This window comes from Perognathus longimembris, chromosome 11 (genome assembly GCF_023159225.1).
Source record: "Perognathus longimembris pacificus isolate PPM17 chromosome 11, ASM2315922v1, whole genome shotgun sequence".
In the NCBI taxonomy this organism is placed as follows: domain Eukaryota; kingdom Metazoa; phylum Chordata; class Mammalia; order Rodentia; family Heteromyidae; genus Perognathus; species Perognathus longimembris.
In genome coordinates this window covers 22452192-22478538 of record NC_063171.1, presented here as the reverse complement: position 1 = coordinate 22478538, position 26347 = coordinate 22452192, and the positions used below count along the sequence as shown (strand labels likewise).

The 26347-nt window shown below is 41.6% G+C and overlaps 1 protein-coding gene across 1 annotated transcript; it reads right to left on the bottom strand.

The window, feature by feature from the left end:
* Nucleotides 1-470: 470 nt before the first annotated feature.
* Nucleotides 471-18898, bottom strand: Nphs2 (NPHS2 stomatin family member, podocin). The gene is made up of 8 exons (XM_048356702.1): nucleotides 18562-18898; nucleotides 15611-15714; nucleotides 12853-12925; nucleotides 9108-9190; nucleotides 5536-5739; nucleotides 4258-4313; nucleotides 2482-2560; nucleotides 471-1295 (listed from the first exon to the last, which is right to left on the bottom strand). The coding sequence occupies exons 1-8, from the start codon at nucleotides 18863-18865 to the stop codon at nucleotides 1017-1019; spliced, it is 1182 nt and encodes a 393-aa protein (XP_048212659.1). The 5' UTR covers nucleotides 18866-18898; the 3' UTR covers nucleotides 471-1016.
* Nucleotides 18899-26347: the final 7449 nt, after the last annotated feature.

The following is a 26347-nucleotide window of genomic DNA, read 5'->3' as shown; positions in this document are numbered from 1 at the left end:
AACTTCTTTTCCCTCACCCCGACTTCAAAGATTTGAAAGCAGTTTGATAAATTGTTTTTTGTTTGTTTGTTTGTTTGTTTTTTGGCCAGTCCTGGGCCTTGGACTCAGGGCCTGAGCACTGTCCCTGGCTTCTTCCTGCTCAAGGCTAGCACTCTGCCACCTGAGTCACAGCGCCCCTTCTGGCCGCTTTCCATATATGTGGTGCTGGGGAATCGAACCGAGAGCTTCACGTGTAAGAGACAAGCGCTCTTTGCCACTAGGCCATATTCCCAGCCCCCAGTTTGATAAATTGTAAACTCACAACCTATTTATAGTGATTCTTCCTCACAGCTTAAAGCAACAATATTAGATGATTTTCTCCTTTTACTTATTTCTTTATTTCACATAGGAAAGTCCATATAAAGAATTGCATTTAAATTCTTTAGTCAGGTGTAAATTTTTTATCTAACCTGAGTATATCTCTTTCTTCCATTCATGAAGAAACATTTAGCTGTGACTGTACTGAGACTGTCAGGGTTAGGTATGAAGAACATAGACCAAGTATGGGAGGAGGACATATTAGATGAGATGTTGAAGAACTAGGAGTTTATTGGGAGAAGCCTATATCTTGGGCACTGGATTGCAACTGAGTATGATAATCACAGTGGTAAGGGCTCAGACAGGGCTGTGGCAGCTACAAAAGATCCTGTTAAAGGAACTAAAGAATATCTAGTAGTCAAAAGGACACTTGAACTAAGTCTTCAATCAAAATTGAACTACATTTTGACATAAAATTCTTTCCAGATGAGAATATTGATCAAAGCTCTTTCCAGAAGTACTCTGACAAGATGGCCTAAACTTGTTAGATTGCTTCTCTGTCATTACATCACTGTGTCCTTATTACTGGCCACATTGTGACATTGTGCATCAGAATGTTCCATTTCGTAACCAAGGAAGGGCAGAAAGGGGGAATTAAATGCTGCATGTCTCAGGGAGGTGGCTTTATATGGGAGGGGGATCCCCTCAACACACTACCTCTATAACATGGGAGAGTCTTTCTTTTTGGGATTTAGTGGCTCTACAGATTTGGGAGAACTTGGCAAGGGGATGCTTGCTTGAGTTCTGTTGCTGGGAGAAGACAGGAAATTTAACATATCAAATGGTAAAGGTAAAACCACAGTGGAATGTTTGTCTGTGGACAATGACTGAAGGGTGTGCAGATATCGAAGCTGGACAGCAGCCGGGGTGCCAGACAGAATCTCAGCTGCCATCCTTAGGGACTCGGAAGCAGCCTTTTCTCCTTCTGCAGCGATCATCTAGAAAACAGAAGAAAAGCAAAATGATTGGGCTTCTTCACCCTTGAAGGTTTCACTCACTTTTGATTCCGCCAACAAGCACTGCACATCTCAGGCAGCAGACAGAACAAATTCAACAGAACAAATTCAGCCACTATCCTTTTAGAAGGATATGGAGCAGCAAGAGAGTTACCAGTTGAATTTAAAATAGTTTGTCAAAGACCATGACAAGAATAGAAAAGTGTCAGAGGAGTTATTCATGTTTGGTGAGCTGGAAAAATAAGTATTTTGCAGTCTGGAAAATAAGTATTTTGCAGCTGGTTAATGTTCAGGCAAAGCATGGACCTGTAAATGGCTAAATTCCGACTTGGTCCAAACAAGTAGGGAGGGCACAGGGATATGCTCAAGTAGGAAAGCACCTTCCCAGCAAGCACAAGGCCTTGAGTTTAAAACTTAATACTGGAGAAAAAATAATAGTTAAGGTTTAAGCAGGCTGGTTCACATCTATAGTCTCAGCCACTTAACAGGTGGGCTAAGAGGATCATGTCTCAAGCCTTGAGACAAAAGCATGAGGTACTATCTGAAAAATAAACTAAAGCCAAAAAAAGGTGGGGGCGATGTTCAAGGGAGCACTTGATGAACAAGCTCAAGGCTCTGAGTTTCAAGCCCCAGTACCCATCTCCCCACAACAAATAGATAGCTCGGTAGTCACTGTCACCTGAGAATGGACTCAGAAGACTAGGCTCAGTTAGCCTGGAACAACTCTGCCCAGACCTTCCTCCACACTTGTCCTTAGTATCCCAAAGTGAGCAGAGCTCTTATGCGGTTAGGAGGTTTTCCTTCACCTACTCTGTTCTTTGAGAGAAAGCTGCCTCCTTTCATCCCTTCACCTGTACCCTATTCCTGTAACCTAGCGAACACAGCTGGCTGAGATTCCTCAAGGAAAGATGCCTGTGCGAGAAGAGGGCTTGGGAGGGTGATGTTTTTAAGAAGGTGAAGGTAGAGGCAGCCACTTTGGAGCCAGGGAGAGGCGTTTCGCTAGAACAGAGGATGTGACCACTCTGGAAGCAACTTTTGCCCCCAGTGCCAGGATGAGTGGAAGGTAAGCAAGCAAAGGGAGAGAGTGCTCTACAGGCAGGCCTGCCTTTAGTTTCTGTGGTGGTCCTCAAACCCCTCAGTGGAGGGTGGGTGCTCAGTGCTGGCTCACCCGTACTTTGGCCTGTCTCTGTGCTTCCGCTTCCACAGCCAGGGAGTGCTGAAGCCCAGCCGGCAGCCGCACATCCTTACTGAAAGAGAGAAGCGGGCAGGTCCGTGTGGGGTTCTGGCAGCTAGGGCTTCCTAATGGCTTGCTGCTGGTCTAGTGTACTTCCACGAGCAGTAAATGGAAAGTGCTGGGAAGTACATGGCGGGTCAGCTCCTTAAATACAGGTGTGGTTTAGTGCATGGACTACAGGGAGGCTCTCCCAGTGTCTTCACACATCTTGTATTTGGTGTTCACAGGTGGTCAGCATTTCCCCCACTTCAGATTTAATCTATGTCCCAGCTGTTACATATGAACAATGCACAGCTTTACTATCCATATAATTAATATCAAAGTGAACAGGGATGTGCCTAAAGTTAGAAAAGAACTAATTTTGAAGTGTAGAACTGACCAAATAAAAACAATCTTAATATATTGCATAAAAGGTACCAAATTAAGCTGGGCGCCAGTGGCTCATACCTGTCATCCTAGCTACCAAGAGGCTGAGATCTGAGGATCGCAGTTCAAAGCCAGCCCAGTCAGGAAAGTCTGTGAGACTCTTATCTTCAATTAACCGCCACAAAACCAGAAGTGGCACTGTGGTTTAAGTGGTAGAGTGCTAGGCTTGAGCTGAAGAGCTCAGGGACAGTGCCCAGGCCCAGAGTTCAAGCCCCAAGCCCAACGAAGAAAAATAAAGGTACCAAACTGGCTTATTGCCCTAGTTATTACTGTTTATATAGTATAACAGTTCCTCAAAAAGTTCTAAAACTTACCATATAGTCCAGTAATTCTACTAGGAATATAGCCAAGAGAGTTGAAAATAATATTCACACAAAAATCTTGCAAATGAATGTACATTGCAGCATTTTTCCTAAGAGCCAAAAAGTGGCTAAGTGATGAATGGATAAGTGTCTAGCCATACAATGGAATATTATTTGATTTTTAAAAGCAATGAATTGCTGATCCATGCTATAATATGGGTTTAAATCTTGAAGGCAATGTGCTAAGTTCAAAAGAAGCCAGACACAAAAGGCTTCATGCTATGTGAAATGTGCAGAATAGGCAGATCCAGGGAAAGAAACAACTAGTGGCTGCCAGGGCTTGAGGGGGTCATAGGGATGCAAGGTCCCTACTGAATAAATGCAAGTCTTCTTTTGCAGTGATGGAAGTGTCCTGAAATTGGATGGTAGTAATGGATAAATATGCGAAGACATCTAAGATGTACACATTTTGTTTTGTTTTTGCCAATTATGAGCATGAACTCAGGGTCTTGAGCTCTTGCTTCATCTTTTTATTTCAGGCTGGTGCTCTACCACACATCAGCTTTGTTTTAATTTCTGACTTTTTCTGGTTAATTGTAGCTAAGAATATCTCAGATTGTCTGATCAGGCTAGGTTTGAACCTTGATCTTCAGATCATAGCCTTATGAGTAGCTAGGATTACAGGTATAAGCCACTGTGCCCAGCAGCTGTACAGTTTTTAATGGCTAAACTTGTAGTTTTATGTGTACCTCATCTTTAAAAAATGGCCTTCTAAAACATAATGAGGAGAACCAAGAGTAATTTCTTCAATTGTTACAGTGGCTGTATATTGATTATGAGATGTTAGGTCATCTTTTGCTCTTTTTCTAAACTGGTACCAATATGGAGAGAGTACTCAAAATAATTTTTCAAATGAAACTTAAAATGAAATCAGAATATCTCCTCTTATTGTATTGTTCTTCCTGGTTATTTTCCTACCCACATTTCTGTTCTTTCCACTTTGATGCCCCAAATGCAGGTCACTGAGTCCAAGGCGACCTGAGGAGGGAAGAATCAGGATGTCAGTGAGAAGCTCAAGTAGGAGAGCAATCTATGACAAATGGCCATAGTTCTAAATTAAGACCACTTTCTCTGAGAGGATGCTACTTGCTTGTCTGTGTTGGTTAAGCTTCACAATGCATGGCACGGAGTTGTTTAACTTGCAAAGTGCCACTGAGTAATCCTTTGTGGGACTAAAGACAGTGTGGTAGGCTGAACCATAGTCCCCAAAGATGTCCATGTCCCCATTCCTAACACCTGTGAGAGTTAGCCCAAGAAGCACTTTGCAGATGACATTAAGTCAAAGGCTCTCTTCAAATGAGGCTATCTGGATAAGCCAGGTGGGCTCCAGAGATAATCGCAGGTGTCTTTTAAGAAGCAGACCTGAAGGAGATTCCATAATGAAAACATGGGTGTAGTAGTGCAGTGGAGATGGAGAGAGGAAAGAGGGACTGAGCAAGGCTGGCAAGATGCTGACAAGGGCATGGGAATAGATTCTCCTCCCAGAATCTCCTAGGTTGTACACATCACAAACATTTGGATTTTGTAAAAGTTAGTGATGGTTCAGATTGCATAATGCAGTAATCATGCAGTTCCTCTGATTCTTAGTGTCCTAATATCTGAGGTTCTCCTGCCTACATCTGATTTACAGTCTCCTCACCCTGTGCTGGGCTTAGGCACCCTGTAGTTTCAGGGATAGGGTCAGTCACTGGACTGGCCCACTGCCTGGAATTCTGCTTTGCTCTTGTGTTTTCTTCAGTGAGGCTACCTGGGGGACAGTATTCACTTTTCTCCCCTCTGTGAACTCCAATTGTTTCCAAACCAATTAAGTCTAGACAAAAGATTGGAAAATTAATCATAGAAGGCTAAGCAGCATCTTAACCTATGAAAATGTCTTACTTGAAACTATCATTATTTAACTACATACATTGTGCTCATCCCTAGCTAGACTCTAAGCTACTAGGAAGCAAGTTCAATGATCTTTGTCTATCAGCAGCCCCTCCGCCCATCCCTGCAAGTTCTATCACTCCTACCAGCAGCCACTCCCAACACTGCACCAAATGTGTACTTCACAGGGAGTGTGCACTCAGTGGGGTTACTGTAGAGGTACTGTTAAGAGGCTCAAATGGAGACTTAATTGATACAGGGGCCAACTGGGAAACTTCCTAATTAACTCTCTGTCCCCTAAGGGATGGTATCATGAACCATGAGTGCTAATTACCTTTACATCTTGGGCAATGCTCTTTCTCTCCAGAAGGATTTCAGTGAGGGAGCGATGTGCTAGGAGGCGCTTCATGGTGGTTTGCACCAGGAACTGAATGGCTTTTGACATGTGAGCAAGACTTCTTAGGAGAAGAGAGGCATTTTCCATTCTGTAGTAGCAGACAGCATCTATCTCCATTATAAACATGTCTTTAGTTACAACCTAGGCAGGAAAAAAAAGTTTGGTTAACAGTCTGGGTTCTTGGATTCCTTCCCTATGTGAAAGGAGAGGAACTAAAGGTATTCAAAGTGAATTTTTTTCAGAGAAAGAGTACAGCATCCTATCCTTTGTTCAAACTAGACATTATTTTAGCCAGATGCTGGTGACTTACACCTATAACCCTAGATATTCATGAAATAGATCATCATTTGAGGGCTAGCTAGTGTGAAAAGTTTGGGAAACCTCATCTTAATCAGGAGCTGGGTGTGGTGGTGTATACCTGTCATCCCAGCTATGATGGAAGGTGTAAATAAGAGGATCATGGTCTAGGCCAACCAGGCAAAAAATGAGACTCTTCTCTAAAAAATAACCAAAGCAAAAGGGCTGGAGGCATGGCTCAAGTGATAGAGCACCTGCATCACAAGCACTATGCTCTGATTTCAAATCCTTATACCACCAAGATAAATTAAACCTGTTTTTAAAAATACTTGAGTTTTGGGACTGGGAATATGGCCTAGTGGTAGAATGCTTGACTTGCATACATGATTCCCTGGGTTCGATTCCTCAGCATCATATATATAGGAAAAGCCAGAAGTGGTGCTGTGGCTTAAGTGGTAGAGTGCTAGCCTTGAGCAAAAAGAAGCCAGGGACAGTGCTCAGGCCCTAAATTCAAGCCCCTGAACTTGGAAAAAATAATAATAATTGAGTTTTTATTAAATACACTATAGAGCTGTATATGCCAGCTGGTGGTTCCAGTGTAGGGATGCAGGTTGCAGGATCAGGATCACTTGAAATTAACATAGGCAACCAGAGACCCTGTTTGGAAAAAAAAATACAGACCTAGAGATACCACACTAAAGAACTCATAGTTTAAAGGAATTCTGTTGTAAATCCTCTTATAAAAAACAGTAAAGTGTAATTTGGGGTGAAAACATTCTATCTAGCATATATAATATCATTCACAAATAGTATGAGGGCTAGGGATATGGCCTAGTGGCAAGAGTGCTTGCCTCGTATACATAAAGTCCTGGGTTCAATTCCCCAGCACCACATATACAAAAAGTGGCCAGAAGTGGTGCTGTGGCTCAAGTGGCAGAGTGCTAGCCTTGAGCAAAAAGAAGCCAGGGACAGTGCTCAAGCCCTGAGTTCAAGCCCCAGGACTGGCAAAAAAGCAAAACAAAACACAAATAGTACGATACACACAGCTATACAACTCTATAAATATACCCACATAGAATAGTTTGGGAGGTTGTATGTCAACACATATCTATGGGTAGTAGGGTTAGGGTAAATATGTTTTCAGTGGTTTTATGTGTTAAGATGTACACAACATAACCTCTCTCTGTCTCTCTCTGCACGCATGCACGCTGTTTCTATGCTTGGACTCAGGACCTGGATGCTTTCTCTGAGCTTTATTTGCTCAGGATTAGTGCTCTATCATTTGAGCAGTAGTTCCACTTCAAGCTTTTTGGTAGTTAATTGGAGTCTCACATCCTCTCTCAGGCTGGCTTCAAAAGGTGATCTTCAGATCACAGCCTCCTAAGTAGCTAGACTAACAGGTGTGAGCCGCCAGTGCCTGGCTCATCTTAACTATTTTTCAAAATACAACTCTGAATTAAATACTTTGATAATATTGTGCAGCTATTCTATAATGAAATTTTTTGTAACACAAACTCTGTATGTATGAAACAATAACTCCCTAATATCCTCTTCCTCTTGCTCGTGCAAAACACCATTTTGTCTCTGTGATTCTGATTAAATACCTCATAAAAGGAGAGCCATGTGATATGTCTTTTTATGATGACTTATTTCACTAGCATGATGTTCTTGAACTTCATCCATGTTGTAGAATACATCTCATTTCCCTTTCTTGCCAGAGTGGGGAATGCCTTGTCGGTATGCTGTGTAAGACCCATGAGGTCATTTGGAACAGGACAGGACAGACACACATGCTTCTTGAGTGTTTCCTACTTGCTGCTCACAACCATCTGCCTGTATTGGTTATTTTTTATTTTATTTTTATTTTTGTGCCAGTCCTAGGGCTTGAACTCAGGGCCTGAGAACTGTCCCTGGCTTCTTTTTAATTAAGGCTAGTGTACTACCACTTGAGCCACAGCACCACTTCTGGCTTTTTCTATATATGTGGTGCTAAGGAATCGAACCCAGGGCTTCATGTATGCAAGGCAAGCACTCTACCACTAGGCCATATTCCCAGCCCTGTATTGGTTATTTTGTATGGCTCTCTAATGATCTAAATATCAAATGGTCCTTGGCAGGAAAAAGATTCCCTATCCCTGTAAGAATGAATAATATCCCATTATAGGTTATATATCACATTTTATCTATTCAGCTATCCATGGGCTGCATTTCCTGCGTGGCTATTGTAAATAATGCTACTAGGAACATGAATATTTATTAAGGATCCTGCCTTCAATTCTTTGAAATTGCTAGATCCTGTAGTAATAGCATTTTTAATGTTTTGCTAAGCTACTATGGAGATGGTGTGGCACCATCTTGTTCTCCCAACAGCAAGGCACACACATTCCAGTCACTCTTTATCCTCCTCCTTATTTGTTATTTTCTGGTTTAACATTTTTTTGGCTGGTAGTCAGGTTTGAATTCAGGGCCTCACACTTGCTAGGCAGGTGCTGTACCACTTGAGCCATGCCCTTAGCTCTCTGTTGTGATTATTTTTACTGGTTATGAACTGGATGTTCTTATTTTAGGTTGCATTTACCTAGCAATTGGTGATGTTATCCATATTTTCATATGTTTATTGTCCATTTGTGTATTTTCTTTGGAGAAATTTCTATTCAAATCTAGCTTGAGTCTCCAGAGAAATAGAACCAACAGTTTGTGTGTGTATATGTGCCCACACTAGGCTAGTGCTCTAGCCTAGTTGAGCTATGTCCTAGTTTTTCTTTATTCAAAGTTTACAGACTTAAATTCTAATTTCATCTGGAAAGTACCTATCAAATAACATCCAAGTGTGCTTAGCTAAATGTAGGCTAAATGACCATTTAATAGATATATAAGATTAAGTCATAACAAGTTCTTCATCCATGTTTGGGTTAGCTTTTTGCTTTTTCTTGTTGATACATATATATATATATATATGTATCTATCTATATATATGTATCCTGTATATATTCTGGATATCTACCCCTTACAAGATACATGATTTACAAATATTTTCTCCCATTCACAAGGTGGCCTTTCACTCTGTTGCTTGTATCCTTCATACACAACTTTTCAATTCTGATGTCCGCATCTCTACTTTTTTCCTACTTTTGAGCATAGTCTTTTGAGCTAGGACTGGTAGCTGGACCGTGTAAATGTAGAGAGAAAGCAGAGGCCACCATTCGCCTTACCTCATGAAAGGGTATCTCCAAGGTCTGGAGACGGAGGTCAACCTTGTAATAGGTATCCAGACAGGGCAGAAAGAAGAACAAACCTAGCAGAGGGAGTGGGAAAAAGGACAGGTGAATAGGAAGTGTGAAGACAGTTTGAGGGTCACTTTTCAACAATCAGGTTGCACACTGCAGAATCAGGTTGTACACTGCATTGCATTTATTAGCCTGCTAACTACACAGAGACCACCTCTGTGAAATTCCACCTCTGTTCCACTGGTCTATTTTTGTAACTGTATTTTTTTTGTGTGTGTGTTTTCTTTTTTGGTACTGGGGATCGAACCCAGGATGTTGCACTTGCTAGGCAAGCGCTTTGCCACTGAGCTACATCCTAGCCCCCACTGGTCTACTTTTGTATCTCAGAGGTAACCATATAATTTTTATTCAATCTGAGACTCTTTGGAGGCTAGAGGGAGATTTATTACAACTCAGAATACAGATGTAAACAGGACAACAGATGTAAATGGGATTCTTCTTGGCTTACTGCATAGGTCACTTTTGTAGGTGCTGACCCTTCTAGACCTTAACCACACATACATATCTGTCTGCCCCTTCACCAGATTGAGCTCCACAAGTATAGTATCATATGCCTTACTGTTAATCTTGGTATCTGACTTAGTGCCTTTAGTGCTATGGTAAATAGTTTTGTATGATTTACCCATGTGTCAAACTTCAGAGCCAGTAATCTCCATGCATTTATTTCTTCAACTGCAAGTCCCAGAGGTAATCAGAATAGCAGGGTCATGATGCTAGTAGCATGCTGGCTAGCTAGTTTGTCCTCTCCTACCCAATAACTATGTACAATAAGCATCAACAGATGTATTGAGATTGTCTCAAATCTCTTTGATATTGTGGGCTTCTGTATGAGTCACAGCTCTGCTTGAGCCAGCAAAACCTCACAGAGCTCAGGATATATCTAGGGAGCAGCACAGATACCAGTTCTTTTCAGCCCCAGTGGAGGATGAGAACTTGGGCTCTCTCCACTCTATTAGGACAGTGGGACTTGGAAATGTTTTCCCATAGTGGGGTTTGACATTATTTGGTTTTGAAACAGCACCTTATGTTTGCTAGGTAAGTGAGTGCTCAGCCCCCCCCTCCCCTTTTTTTTTTTTTTTTTTGCACTTGTTAGATTAGCACATGCCTATACTTCAGTTCTCCTATTTTAGGTTGCCTGTCATTGCAGCTAGGATAGCAGGTGCATGCTTTCCTATTCATCTGCTTCCATTGATATGGGAGCTTTGTGTACTTTTCTGCCGAGGCTCAACTGAAACTGCAGTCCTCCTGATCTCCCCCCTTCCACGTAGCTAGGATGACAGGCATATGCCACACTATGCCTAGCTATGGGTTGAGAAAGGATCTCTGGAACTTCCTGCTTGCAATCCTCCTTCCTGAGATTCTTGAGTAGCCTGGATTATAGTCATGAGCCATTGGCATCCATTGGTACTGGGTTTGAACTTGTACTTGCAAGGCAAGCATTCTAACACTTAAATGTGCCCCAGCCCTTTTTTAGTTTCACCATTTTAGTAGGCTTTTGTTTTAAAAAATATTTTCATTATCTTTAAGTAGTTGTACAAAGGACTCACTGCTATTCAACAAAGAAGCTTATGAATATATATGTCTTGATCAGTGTCACCTCTTTCAACATTTTTATCCATACTTCCCAAACTACCCCTCCCCTCATTTTTCTTAATTTTTAGGATATGTATTGAATTTTTGCAAAAGTAGTTTATGTATACAATGCATCTTGATCTGTGTCATCTCCCTTTGACCAACCTTTTATTTTTCTCAATTCTGTGGTATATACAATGAATTCTTGATTGAATTCATCTATCCCTCTTCCCTTCCCTACCCGCTGCAAGTATCCATTCCTTGGTACTTATTTTGTTGGGTCTTGAATTAGTCTTTCTAAGGAATTATACTATTTGAATTCTATCTTCTGTGTTTAATAAAGTCTCCTGTTTATCTTGGTTTGGCCTGAGCTGTGATCTTCCTATTTATATTTCTTTCGTAGCTGGGATGAGAGGATCATGCAACTATGTACAGATTTTTATTGGTTGAGATGGGTTCTTAAGAACTTTTTGCCTGGGCTAGGGATATGGCCTAGTGGCAAGAGCACTTGCCTCGTATACTTGAAGCCCTGGGTTCGATTCCTCAGCACCACATATACAGAAAATGGCCAGAAGTGGCACTGTGACTCAAGTGGCAGAGTGCTAGCCTTGAGCAAAAAGAAGCCAGGGACAGTGCTCAGGCCCTGAGTCCAAGGCCCAAGACTGGCAAAAAAAAAAAAAAAAAAAAAAAGAACTTTTTGCCTTAGGTAACTGCACTGTGTGCAGTGAAGGTGGCAGTATGAGGCAGCTGGAAGGAGGCAGGCACTGCTATGAGGATGCTTGTCTTCTCTTTCCTCCCAGCTTCGCATTGTGGTGAACATTCTTACAACAGCACCACTTGACTGGTGCCTTCTAGCTTTGCTCTCTAGCTTGGCCACACAGCACTTTCCTCTGGAAGGTTCTGACTAACCCTGGGCCAGGGATCCTCCTGTACATCCTCTGGGTTTCTAGAACTACTGCCTGTCCATCGAGCCTGAGATCCTTCCAATTTAAGAGCTGAAAAGTCATTATCTAATTTCTTAGCTTTTCAGAGTTCAAAGTAAAGATGATTCTTTAATTGTGCTTTTAAAATCAAATGGAAGAATTACCATTTGTTTATATAATGGGCAATAAATCTTTTTCAGCTGGCTAGTTTATCAAGGTAAAAAAAAAAAAAAAAAAGAACTTTTGCCAGACTGACTCCAAACCACAATCTTCCTGACCTCAGCCTACTGAGTAGCTAGGACTACAGGCATGAGCCACCATACTCCACGGGACATTGCTCCTTCTTGTATTTCATGACTGACTTGTATCTCCAAACACAACTACTAGTCTTTTTAAGTTAACTACAATTTTACCTATATCTCATAACCAGCTTAGATCTCCACTTGATTTTTTTTTTCTAGTCCTGGGCCTTGAACTCAGGGCCTGAGCACTGTCCCTGGCTTCTTTTTTGCTCAAGGCTAGCACTCTACCACTCGAGCCATAGCACCACTTCTGGCTTTTTCTGTTTATGTGGTGCTGATGAATCAAACCCAGGGCTTCATGCATGCTAGGCATGCTCTCTACTGCTAAGCCACATTCCCAGCCCTCCACTTGATTTTAAGGTTCTAGAGAGCAGAGTCCATGTCTGACCATCCAAATATCTTCATAAGTCAGCACAGATGGTCAAACTCAGGAATGCTTCAATCTATCTTTTATTTCACTAGCTAAAGACCAATTTGTTACTTAGATAGAGAACTACCCTGTCTTCCATGATTTAATCCAGCCCCTTGGATTCTGGATTCAGCTTTTCTCTGAGAAGTCACTTGACTGCAACCACAAGCACTATCTACAGACCACTGTCAAGCTGTGTCTCCCAAGCTGACCTGCTATTCCAGTCAGCCTAGCCCTGGTATATAGTACACCACCCTCCTTCCTATGACCTGGTAGTTATGACTGTCTGAGTCTCTTAATAACTTCCATGGTTTACAACTGATTAGGAACATGGATATCATGAATCAAGTAGCTTCAAGTAACCTAAGCTCTGTGTTATAATATGTATAAATGGATTGGAGAAATTAGCAAATTAGGAAGTGGGTGAGAGTGTGGGTTAAAAAACAACAACACATATTTCTTACCAGGACCTTTGGCTCTTCCAGGAAGCAGGTGTCCTAATCGGAATATAATTACTCTCTCATACTCTTGTACAACCTAAAGGGAAATGTGGGAAGTGTAATTCTTTCAAATCACTTCAAGATAAAACATAATGTCTTCAAAGGCACTGGTCTTTTGAGAATGAGCCTAAGTTTTAGAAAGAACTTGTTCTGAGAAGTCAAAAGAAATTTGTATTACCACTTGATATTCTAAAATCTAGACACAGTATATGTGGAATTTCAGACAAACCAAGGAAAAAAGTATATTGACCAATGTTAATTTTCGAGTCTGTGGGTAGAATTTTGATTAAAGACTTGTGATCTAAAATATGTTTCCAATTTGACTTCTCAAAAACAAATCTTATCAGAACTTTTTTGAGCTTCTATCTTTGCAGTGATTTACGCATTGCTAGCTTTTATGTGCATCACTCACTAGCTAGTGAACAGAGAGAGTATATATTAATAACATATTTTGTTCCAAACTGCAATTTCTTCTAAGGATGTTTCAAAATGATCCAATTGGACTTTAATTTGCCAGTTCTCATGGATTTTGAAACACTGAAAATGTTTAAAGAGATTTTGAGATGACAAAAAGATTATCTGTAGAGAACATTCTAGTAGAATAGAAAAATTTATTAAAAACAAACACCAATTCCACTTTTTGGCCTAGTATCAGGATATGAGTCCTACTGCTAAATTATTTGATCTACTTACTTTTACACTCACCAGACTGTGATATAGATTTTTTTTGTGCCTAAAAAATGCCTAATACATAGTTTTCAGTACATGTTGTTGAATGAAGAAAAAATATGTGACCATAGACAAGTCCATTTTATTTCTTTTACCTTAAAACAACAACATGGATGATCTGGATGATAATTGTTTTGCAAGCACTCTGTGAAAGTTGATCTTTTTCTTTCTTTTTTCTTATGGCACCAGTCTTGGGGCTTGAACTCAGAGCCTGGGCACTGTCCCGGAGGTTTTTTGCTCAAGACTAGTGCTCTACCACTTTAGCCACAACACCACTTCCAGCTTTTTTGGTGGTTAATTGAAGAGTCTCATAGACTTTCCTGTCCAGGCTAGCTTTGAATCACAATCATCAGATCTCAGGCTCCAGAGTAGCTAGGATTAGATGTGTGAGCCACCAACACACAGCTGAAAGTCGAATTTTGTCAAATATTATTACAGTACTGTTGTGGATAAGTCTTTTTTGTATGCACCCTTTCAAAAAAGGTGCTTTAACTCAACAGAAGATCAACTGTCATAACTGCCACTTCCACCCAGGCCAATCAGGGAATGGTACTACACAAACAGTAGACCAGTCATTGGTTCCAGCATAATCTTTATTTGCATAGTGTACCATTTTGGTGTAAACACGAACCAAACGTTGTGATTCCTGTAAACATGCTTTCCTATTCTGAAGCTAGAAGATAATTTGCTAAGATAAATAAGCTAGATACAGAAAGATAAGTACTGCTTTATCTCATGTGGGATCTAAAAAGGCTGAACTCATAGAAGCAGAGTAGAACTGTGCTTATTGGGCTTATTGAGAAGAAGTTTTATCAGAGATAAAGGTTCAGTTATGTAGGATGAATGAGGGATAATGTACAGAATGATGATCATAGTTAATATTATATTGTAAATTTGCAAATTTCTGAGATTATCTTTAGGTGTTCTCACCATGCACAAATAGTAACTATGAAGTGATGAGTTTGGTGGTCATAGTCATTTCACAGTATATATGCATATAAAAGCATTATACTGAGACTGGATAGTTCTGTAGTAGAATGCTTATCTAATATGTGGAAGCCCTGGGTTAGGTTCATGGCACCACAATTAAAAAAAACACATTGTATTAATAAATATAATTTTTACTTTTCAAATATATCATAATAAACTGGAAAAATTAAAAACAAAGAAAATGGAAACTTCCCACTAAAAATCCAAGACCAACTGGCTTCACTGGTGAATTCTTCCAGGTACCTGATAGGAAATTATTACTTTCTCTCAAATTCTCCACCTCCCCCCAAAAACCAGAGCACACAGTCTTCCTAAGATAGCTTCAAGGCTAGTATTATCCTGCCACCAAAACAAGTCAGATATCACAAGAAAACTATACAATATATCTTATGAATATAGATGTAAAATCTATATTTCCTGTCTTTCCTCCCTAGTCTTGTCTCTTAACTGGACATAGGCAGTGCCTCTCAATAAATAACCAGCACTTCTAATTCTACCTCAGCATGTGCTTTCTGAACTGGCACGGAGTTTTTTGTTTACTTCAGGGATTGGCATGTGTCATTGCCATGGGTGAATGGCCCTCAGAAGCTATCGAAGTTGCCTGAGAAGTTTTCTTCCATGTCAGGAGTGAATAAGTAGATGTCATGGTCTATTCTGGGCCAGTCTTTGTGTCACCAAGTGTGGATGAACTACATGTGACCCCTTCCCTGAAGGGCCTCTTAGTCTAATGGGTGATAACAAGGTCTCAGCAAATATGTATGTGGCAATTGGTTGGATGAGTGGAGGTCAGAGTGGCCCAGGAGCACAGGGAAGGGATTGGCAGTCTGGAGGACTCATAAAGGCTTCATCATGGCATTTGAGCCAGGTCCTGCAGGAGTCAAAGCTTTCCTGGAGGCATTCCAGACAGAGCCACAGCCAGTAGCAAAATACACACCAAGAGGTGCCTGCTGTGGTCAGTAGGAGGCACCAGGAAATGACTTGTTAGCTGCTCATGGAAACTCACCTTTATGCAGAACCAGATGGAAAAGGGGAAAGTCAGGATGACGAAGAGCAGGGAAGTAAGGACAAGAAGCCACTCGAAGGCCCCTAAACCAGAAGACTTGATGCCTTAAAATGAAAAAGAATTACATTGAAACCTTTCTACATTCACTGTGTTCACTTGTCAGTACATATTTGATATCACCATTAGAGCAGTTTGGAGATGTTTCAGAAATATTGGAATGAATCAGACATAAGAGTGAGTGCTCAGAGTTCTGAAGACTGAGGGTGTGGTCTGGTGGTGGGACCCACTGGTCCCAGTGGGTCTCAGTGCTGGCTCCATCATTTCATGTCCACAGATGACATTTAGCAGAGCATAGGACTTCTTTAAACGTAGTTTCCTCATCTGTACAATGAGATCCCTATACTATCTAAGTGTCTCATAAGTAATGAGAGAGAGAGAGAGAGAGGTCTCATATCACATAAGGCTGAAATCACATATACACATAAAGACTCTGCTCTATGGGGTGAAGTGTTCAGAGTCTCACCCTCCATGAAATAACTTCCCCATCTCCTACCTTTTCTGAAGTCTGAAATTCTTCCACTAGAGTCCCTTCATCAATTTCTATCTATGAAAACCAGAGAATGTAGTGTAATTTAGTATCTGCAAAAACAAGCGATAAGGAGCTGAAGAACATGCAAGATGATAAAATGATATTAAGGACAGTTAACCTCAATGACACAAGGTCTTGCAGATTTTCTTGTTTACATTGTGTTTTCATGGCCAAATATAGTGCTTGATACAACATACCAGCTCAATAAATACTTACTGAATTAGGAAGGGAGGGAGGAAGGAATGTCAGATTGTTAAAATTATTTAAACTGAATGGAAATCTGAGTGATGGAAATCTGATATGAAGTATGAGAAACTGATTCACATAAAACCAGAAAATGGCTAAAAATTACAAAAGGGTAAAAAGTTTTTTTTTTAAATGAGTGCTGAGATCTGAACCTCAGGGCTTTATGATTGTTAGGTAAATGTTCTATCACTTGGCATATTCTGATCCCTTTTTACTTGTTATTTTTTTCAAGTAGGGTCTTAAGGGCTTTTGTTGTTTTGTCTTTTTTATTTTTTTTCAAATGTTTTATTATTTTTATTTTTGCCAGGGCCTGGGCACTGTCCCTGGCTTCTTTTTGCTCAAGGCTAGCACTCTACCTCTTGAGCCACAGCACCACTTCTGGCTTTTTCTATGTATGTGGTACTGAGGAATTGAACCCAGGGCTTCCTGCATGCAAGACGAGCACTCTACCACTGGGCTACCTTCCCTGTCTTTTTTATTTTTTTGAACTTCTCTACTTAAAATTAACCTGAAGCTTCACTCACAAAATATTTTCTTGGAATGAGTTGCTAATAAATAGTTCATTTATTTGGCTTAAGAAAATTGTGAAGTATTAAACGTGGAAGCAGGGAGAGCCTTCAGATGTGGTCTAAGAATCAACATTTTGGTAAGGTGACCGTTTTCCATTTCCCACAAGCCTGCCTTTGGAGTGTGGCGCTGAGATAGAGAAGGTGGTCTGTGTTTCCCTGGCCAGGGTTCAGCAAAGCCACCTCATCCCTAGAGGGACTTCTCATCCCACTTTTGGTGTCTCCTGTTGTAGCTGCTGAGATGGAAGAAAGCTCACAGAAATGATGCTATTAATCCAAGGCAACAACTAGTTGGTCCCAGTGATACCATGACAGAAACCAGCGGCAGCAACCATGAAGGTGGGCCCCTGAGTCAGATGGCTTTACACCAGATTCCCACTCTCTACTTCCCTGCTGTAGGTCTTGGACAAGTTATTTAAATTTTCAGGGTGTGTTTCCTCATCTGTGATGATGGACTATGAAACAATAAAACAGCCAGTGTGTGCCTGGCATGTCGAAAGGGTTCCAGAAGAGGGGAGGCTCCTTTCCTTACTTACCCTGCTTTATGTGATCTGCTACTATAGCATTGAACCCAACCATCTTTAATAACCAAAGATTTGATGGTTCTGCAAACTGCATTAACACAGCCCACTGAAACTACATGCGAATTTTAGGAGTTTTCCTCAACTTATAGCTTTCTATGAATTGGCATTTACTGCATTGCTAGTAACCAGGAAATGTGAAAATATTGCCAGCAGAGAGCTATTTATGTAACATGCTATTCCTTATTTTCCTCTCAATGTCTACCATTCGCCTATTTCAGGTATAATGAATGTCTTCCATTCATTACATAAAAGAATAGAGGCTGATAACTTTGTTTCTAAGAATTGCTTCACCTACAGAAGCGAAACGGGCACTTTCTTGTGCATTCTCTCCTTTGACTGGATGTTCTTGTGGTTTAGCTACAAGGAGTCAGCTGCAATTGAACATATGATTTGCCCAAGCTCATCTCATTTTATTCTCACAACTGCCCCCATGCAGGTATGGTAGTTATTAGATGGGCAGTGAACACCTTACTAGGATTGCACAGTTGAAATGTAAATTCAGGTCTAGCTTTTCTTTATTTGGCTCTGCTCTTTGACAAGAATGTTCATCCAAATTAAGCATGAAATGTATTTAGCTAAGCCTGATAGGTGGGGATGAGAGGAGAATGGGCCATGGTTGTACAAAGCTCATTTGTATCTTTACTTACATTATGTATCCATATACCCTTCCATGGCCACAAGTATCAACGCTGGCTCATTTGCATTTTGCTGGGTCCTGGACTACACTCTCTTGCCTCCGTGAATGGTGGCCCTGAGCCCCAGGACTTGTAACTGCTGTTGTTGTTTGTGTTTCTTCTAGTGCCCTTTAGATGAACTTGGGGTTTGCTAAGTTCCTAACACTTCTTTCATCCCTGCAGTGTGCTCTGGCTTTGCGCGGGGGTGGGGGGGGGGTGGGGGGGGACGATGAGCCATTCCACTAGATGTGCCATCTCGGCTCCCCCTCCCTGGCGCCCCACCCGTCCCTACCTTCTTCAGGTCGCTCACTCTCCAGCAGCGCCAGCACCTCAGTGCCTTCCTCACCGGAGCCCCGGACCTCGTCCACGTCTACCACAGTGGCGGCGGCGGCAGGGGTTCGGGGTTCCGAGGGGCTCCCAGTCCGCACGGGGCTTCCTGCTGGTCCGGGGCTCCGGCTCCGCCGCTGGTGCCCCGCATCCTGGCGCCTGTGGTCTCTGCTTCCCTTCTCGGCCTTAGCTCTCTTGCCCCCCCTGGGAGAGGATCTCCCACTTCTTCCCGGAGCCTCTCTGGAGTTGCTGCGCGCCCTCCTCTCCATGCTCAGATGTAGGGCCGCAGGGAGGCAGGTGAGGCCGGCAAAGTGCAGCCTGGCCCATAAAGACAGAGGGATGGAAGGGCGGGGTCAGGGCAATGGGAAAGGGGCGGGGCGATGCAAGAGAGGTGGGGCACTGCAAAGTGACTAGGAAATGGGGTGGGTGGGTAGGTAGATGGGTAGTGGAGTGGAGTGGGTGGAGGGGGTTCCAGTCTGTTCACTGGAAAACCCACAGGATGCCTGGCTGGAAAGATTGGGTTGCAGCATTGCCACTAATGGCTAGAAATTGGTGAAGGGATGGAAACGCTTTGCTTTGCTTTGTAAAAATGGTGTGAAGTAGGACACGAGGTCCCAGGGTAGGAGTGGGCCATCTGGATATTTATAACATCCAAGTCTATACAGAATTATTAGTACAGGCAGATGGAGGGACAGAAAAACTGAGGAAATGTCTAAGGAGCACCGTGCCTGGCCTTTTACATAGCAAATGATTTATGGGCCTTACACGCTTATGCCAGAAGTTCCCCAGCCCTGTCCTAGAGGCACACTAGAAAATGCCATTGAAGTAGTTGAAATTAGACATTTCTCCTCAAGCCCTCTGTTTTCCCCTTGGAGTTTTCCCAAGGTTGCATCTCCCATCTCCCTGCTTATTTTCATATCAGTCTGTTTTTTCTCCTAATGTATTAAGCAGTAATAATATTAGCAGACTCTTCCCTTCTTCTCCACCTCTCTCTCTCTCTCATATACACACAACATTTTTACTTATTTATTTATTATATTATAGAAACCTCATTTTCCCCCTTAAACCTAATGCTTGCTAGGTAGTTGCTCTGCCAACGAGGCACACCTCCAGACCTTTTGCTTTTCAATTTTTAAATAAGGTCTTCAGTTTTTGTCCCAGTAGACCTAAAACACAGTCCTCTTACTTAAGGTCTTTCTCATAGCTGGGGCCACAGATACATACCACCATGCCCAGTTTGTTTCATGGAGATGGGAATCTTGCTAATTTTTGCCTGTGCTGGCCTCCAATCTTGATCTGCTGGATCTCTGCCCCCCATCCCAATTAGCTGGAATCAAAAGCATGAGCCATCCCAACCTGCCAATAATGTTTAATCCTGGTGATAATGTAATGCTTCTTGAAGAATTTTAGAAGGGAATGGAGGATCCACTGTAATTTTCTGTTTCCAGGACAAGGTCACTTAAAAAAAAAAAAAAAGGTCACTTTTGTCCTACCTAGACCTGTTCTCATTCAGTTGGAATAAAATCTGTTTTTTCCCCCTTCCTTTTCTTTCTTTCTCTGTTTCATCCTCTCCTCTCCTTTTTTTTTCTTTTTCCTTTTCCTTTTCCTTTCCTTTCCCTCCCTCCCTCCCTCCCTCTCTCTCTCCCTTCCTTCCTTCCTTCCTTGTACTCAGGTTAGAACTCAGCCTCACTCTGTCAGCTTGCTAGGTAGGCTAGCAATCTACCACTTAAGCCATGCCTCTAGCCCTGCCTTTTGCTATTTGTTTTGGAGATGGAGTCTCATGGACTTTTCTTTTTTATTTGTTTTGTTTTTGTTGCCAGTCCTAGGGCTTGAACTCAGGGCCTGAGCACTGTCCCTGGCTTCTTTTTGCTCAAGGCTAGCACTCTACCACTTGAGCCACAGCGCTACTTCCAGCTTTTTTCTATATGTGGTTCTGAGGAATCGAACCCAGGGCTTCATGTATACAAGGCGAGCACTCTACCACTAGGCCATATTCCCAGCCCCTCATGGACTTTTCTATCTAGGCTGGCTTTGTACCTCAGCCTCTTGGTCTCATCCTCCTTTGTAGCTAGAATTCCACATGTGAGCCACCAGTGCCTGGCTCTTAGTTTTGCTTTTTCAAGATTCACTGGTTAGGCTGCTTCTAGCAGCAAACTAATGAGCTGCCCTAACCATTTAGGAGGAACTTGAAACATCTAGTAGATTTCTCTTATACTCTATTAATAAATGGTTTTTTCAGTTAATGAGAGGTTGGTCTAGATAAGTCTTCAAGCAAGATTTATTATTCTACTCAAATACCTCAGATCTCATGCTAGTGAAAATAATACTCACTTTTTATTTGCCAATATTTATTAAGTGCACACAGAGATAGGTTTTTACTCTCTCTCAAAAATCTTAAAGACTGAGGAGCCAAAGTATTTGGGTCTAGAGAAACTACCTCACTATCTTATTCCACAGGCTCCAAGTTAGGTCATTGAGAATAGTAATGAACTGTTAATCTTTTTTTTTTATTGCCAGTCATGGAGCTTGAACTCAGGGCCTGAGCACTGTCCCTGGCTTCTTTTTGCTCAAGGCTAGCACTCTACCACTTTAGCCACAGTGCCACTTCTGGCTTTTTCCATATATGTGGTGCTGAGGAATCGAACCCAGGGCTTCATGTATATCAGGCAAGCACTCTACCACTAGGCCATATTCCCAACCCTAAAATTTTTTTTTTACCTCTTCAAAACTGATAACTTCACAGATTACGTAAAGGAGGACAAGTATCTGACCAGATGATAGTCTTCAAACTATGCTGTCAGTCAATAAGAGCATTTTCTTGTAGGAGAAAAACCAATGAGAACAGGTGCTATTGAATGTGGAGGTTCCTGCTAGGCTCTTTATTTTGCAGTCTCTCTTATTCATTTGACCACAGGCAAGTTCCTTCATCATTGCTTCATTTTCTACATCTATGTAAAAAGTAATACAAACACCCGCTTACAAATTGGTTGGGATTATGAATGATGCGAACAATATCTGGGAAAATATATCACATAGCATGGAGAAAAGGCCAACCCAGCATTTCTGAAAGATGGAGGAGTTGGGGAGTGCAGTGTGCAATCAGCATGTCCAGCTGGCCTCCTACTCCTGCTGCTGCTGTTTTCTTTTAGATTACTTTTTAATTGAAAGTGTTGCTCCTTCCTTTGTTGAAAGTGTTCTTTGCACACACTTATACTCTTGTTGTGGGAAAGGGATTGTAAGAAGAAGGAGAGGGCCAAGTTAAGTTGCTGACTTTTGGTTTGTTTCCAAGAAGAAAGGTCCTAAAAGATGGCAAGATCTTGAAAATTAGTATTTATATATTAGTGTTTTGAATGTGAAAATTCACCTAGACTAATGGAATAAATATTGATTTCTATTGATTACTTAATGGAAATGTTAATGACCACAGGTGCCATTAGATGAAATTGCAAATCTTGTCATTTTAGAGCTGGAAATGATCCATGATTTGGTAAACTTGACCTCAGTTTGTGGATGGCAGAGACACAATGGGTGTGTGTGTGTGTGTGTGTGTGCAGGAGTGGTGTAGGAGAGTGACGTATAAGAGCCTGCCCAGAGGCCTTGGCAGTAAGGAGGGCCTAGACTCCCAAAGTAAATCTGAGGGACTCAGCAGAATCTGGTGACCTTGTGGGACTATGAGACAGGAACTCTGAGGGGTGAAAGGACTTGAGAAAGATGGAAAATGGAGATGTCCACCTTAGACTGAGCAGTGTCTTAAGATACAGACTCCAAGCATTCCCAGTGCTTTTCCTGGAGAAGCAGGGGCTAGGTGGCTTTAACGATGCCGTGGGCCTGCCAGCTGACCTCACTTAGTTGCCTTCTACAAAGTCTGGGTGAAGGCTACTTTGAACTTGTGGTTCCTAGCACTTCCCTTCTGCACTAACCCCAGCCTTCCTTGGCCTGCTGAGAAAATCAGTATTACACATCTATTCACAGCATTGTGGAGAGCTGCTGTAGGATGTGTATCAAAATCACTTAGAAGTCTTGATCTTGATAAGACAGAGTGCTGGACACATGTTCCCCCAAATCCTCTCTCCCTCCATATATGTGTGGAACCCAAGAATCTGAATTTTCCTTTTTCTTTAGGTAGTAGTGAGGTTTGAACTTAGTGGCCTTGTGCTTGCACTCACACACTCTTCCAACATTTTTTGCATTATTTTAAAAAATAAGATCTAATTTTAATTCCCAGGCCACCTTGGACTATGAACCTATTTACACTTCCTGTTTGGCTGGGGCGACAGGTGTATACCACCATGTCCAGCTTATACTAATTAAAATAAGGGTCCTGTGGACTTTTTGCCTGGGCTAGTCTCAAACAACAAATCCTCTTGATCACTGCCTCTTGAGGAGCTAGGATTATAGGCTTGAGCTACTGTATCCAGTAGAGAATCTGCATTTCTTAACAAATTTCCAGGTGAGGCTGTTGCCTGGAACCATACTTTGAGAACTACTGTGCAAAAGGTTACAAGTGTTTTCTATTTCATGTAATTTAAGGCTTTCTCACTTTCTTACCTTTGGCTTATTTTTCCAAAAAGCACTTTGTCATTACCAGGCTTTATGTATTATCTGCTATTGTTTGTTTTTGTTAAGATCTAGGTAGATTGGCACTTTGCTTTGCTCACTATGGTAGTCCCATCTCCTAGGACTCATAGTAGGAGCTTGTTCAAATGAACATGCCTGTTAAAAGGCAACACCAAAGTTGAAAGCATGCATTAAAGACGTCACTTAAGTAGAAGAGGAAGAGTAAAAAGGTCAGATCTACTAAATTTACATGATCACTGAATAAAGTAACACACACAGAACAGAAACATAGGCTCCAAGAAGGTTTCTCAAATTTTTTATTAGCATACATTATTATCATATATTATCACATTTTTACTAGCATACACATTTTATTAGCATACATTGCTTATTGTGGTAAGTCCATAGATATGTACAGTGTACTCTGAATAAGTTCATCCCATCTGTTATGTTTCTTTAACTTCTCTCCCTCCTTCCCCTTTTTCAAATAGTGGTTGGTACTTTTCATTTTGCCTTCTTTATATATGTTTGTGGAGGAGGGAGAGAGAGAGAGAGATTGTATTATATGTGTGTAATGTACTTTGAGCAGAGGATTGTGCGTGTGTGTGTGTGCGCGCGCGCGCGCGCGCTAGTCCTTGGGCTTGAACTCAAGGCCTGGGTGCTGTCCTTGAGCTTTTGTGTTCAAGGATAGAGCTGTACCACTTGAACCGTAGCTCTATTTCTGGCATTTATTTATTTATTTATTTATTTATTTATTTGATGCTTAATTGGAGCTAACCACCTCATGTACTTTCCTGCCTGGGCTGGCTTTGAACTGCAGTCCTGAGATCTCAGCCTCCTGAGTAGCTAGGATTACAGGCTTGAGCCACTAATGCCCAGCTGATCAGAGGATTTTTTTTTTAATAGGGAGGGGTTTGGAGAATACCAACAGGAAAGGGCAGAGATCATCTAAGATGAAATGATTGACACATCCATACAGATTGTCAGTGTGAAGATCAGACATTAATTTTGGTAAAAGTAACTGAAGAAAGGTGTCCTGAGAAGTGGGCTGATTGTTTCGGATTAATTGGTGAATGGTGGAAGAGAAAGTGGAAAATGTGTGTTTTTCCCTGACTCTCTTTTCCTTCCTGTGTGTGAGCAAATAGGATAAAAAGAATAGAGAATGATGTTATATAAAAGGAATCTGAAAAGAGATGATAAGCATAGATGATTGTATGATATAACCAAAGGGCAAGGTTATTGACGTAGATGTGTTGGGGGACAGAATCAGAATAGAAGGATGACTCCCTCATGGGGATGCTAGAAGGAAAGATATGATGAGGTTAATAATCTTGAGCTAGAAATTGAAGGGAGTCATGTATAAGCACTTCCACGTTCAATAGAGGCTGGAGCAAAGTCATTTTTAATGATGTGTCAGGAACTGGGTAAGAGGTGTAAGATGGCAAAAACTTTGAGTAATTACTATAGGCAACAGGCTTGAACAATAGTACCAATGGCCCCAATCTGGGCACAATATTAAAAAAATTTGGGAAACTGGAATGTTGTGTTGATTCTATCATGTGCTTTTAACTGTCCACTCCTTCTCTCTGGTCTTCAAAAGGTTCTCTTGGACTAGAAATACTGCTCCAACATACAGTGCTTGCTTATCTCGCACAAGGCCATGGGGTTTTATCCCCAACATTGCATTTTTTTTCTCTCATTCTTGTCAAAAAACATATACTACTGAAATGCCAGGAACTTTAGACGCATAGGCAAAACTCTTTACTGACTTCTGTAAAACAAAAATGACTTTAGGAACAGCTGTAATTAAAATATACTCCCAGTTATGCAGAGATGGGAGACAACCAGCTGGAGGCAGTTAATTACTAGAAGAAATGTGGACTCTGGTCAACATAATAAACAGATGGCGGGGGATCATATTGGTCTAAACCAGAGCCCTCTGGTTGTAGTTAATTGTAGGAGCCCAAGGAATGAACTCAAGTCTACTAAGCCTTTTTGATTGGTGGAGCAACAAAACCCTGTAAAACACAGGCTCTGAGTCTTGGGAACAGAGGCCTCATGAGGTAGAGGGACAGAACTTGTTAGCTGATTCCTAGCAATAAATAAGGTCACAGGTCCACAGCCTTTTCTGAACATAGCTCAGTCTTGAAGGATGCTGTGGAAATACTGTACCTAATATGGCAAACTCATCTCATACTCTTCCTAATCCTTTATGCATAACTAGAGAAAAGAAAATATCCAAACTTGTCAGTGACTACCACTTGGCAATCTCAAACTGATACCAGTTTTAGGGATCTCCAAATGTCCCTGTTTGCCATCAACATTTTGAACTGATAGGGGTTGGAGACAAATGAATTGAATTTTAGTTCACATTCAGATAGTGCTGGTGGGACTAAGTTCATCTTGTGATTATGGCCCCAGTTGCCAAGTGAATAGCTGGAATATATAATTGGTTGTGCTGGTAGATTTACTGAATCCTGGCCTGTAATCTTTTGGGTTAGAATTACTGGGTCATGTTTAATTATTTTGAGGAACCTCCATACTGCTTTCTGGAGTAGTTGAGTAAGTTTACATTCCCACCAACAGTGAATTTAAGGTTTCCTTTTGGCTACATCCTCGCCAGCACTTTTCTTTTTTTTTTTTTTTTGGCCAGTCCTGGGGCTTGGACTCAGGGCCTGAGCACTGTCCCTGGCTTCTTTTTGCTCAAGGCTAGCACTCTGCCACTTGAGCCACAGCGCCACTTCTGGCCATTTTCTGTATATGTGGTGCTGGGGAATTGAACCCAGGGCCTCATGTATATGAGGCAAGCACTCTTGCCACTAGGCCATATCCGCAGCCCGCCAGCACTTTTCTTGACAATGGCCGTCCTACTTGGGATGAGGTGGAATCTCAATGTTTTGATTTGCATTTCCTTTATGGCCAGAGATGTTGAGCATTTCTTTGTATGTCTATTGGCCATTTTTACTTCTTCTGAGAAGATTCCCTTTAGCTCACTAGCCTATTTATTAAACAGGTTCTTGGTCTTTTGAGAGTTTAAGAGTTCTCTGTATATTTGGATATTGGGTCATTGTCTAATGCGTAGCTGGCAAAAATCTTCCATTCTATCGGCTTTTTAACTTAATAGCTACATCCTTTACGCAACCAAATCCATATGAAAATCTCTTCTTTGTCAAAGATGTTTCTCCCCCCCCCCC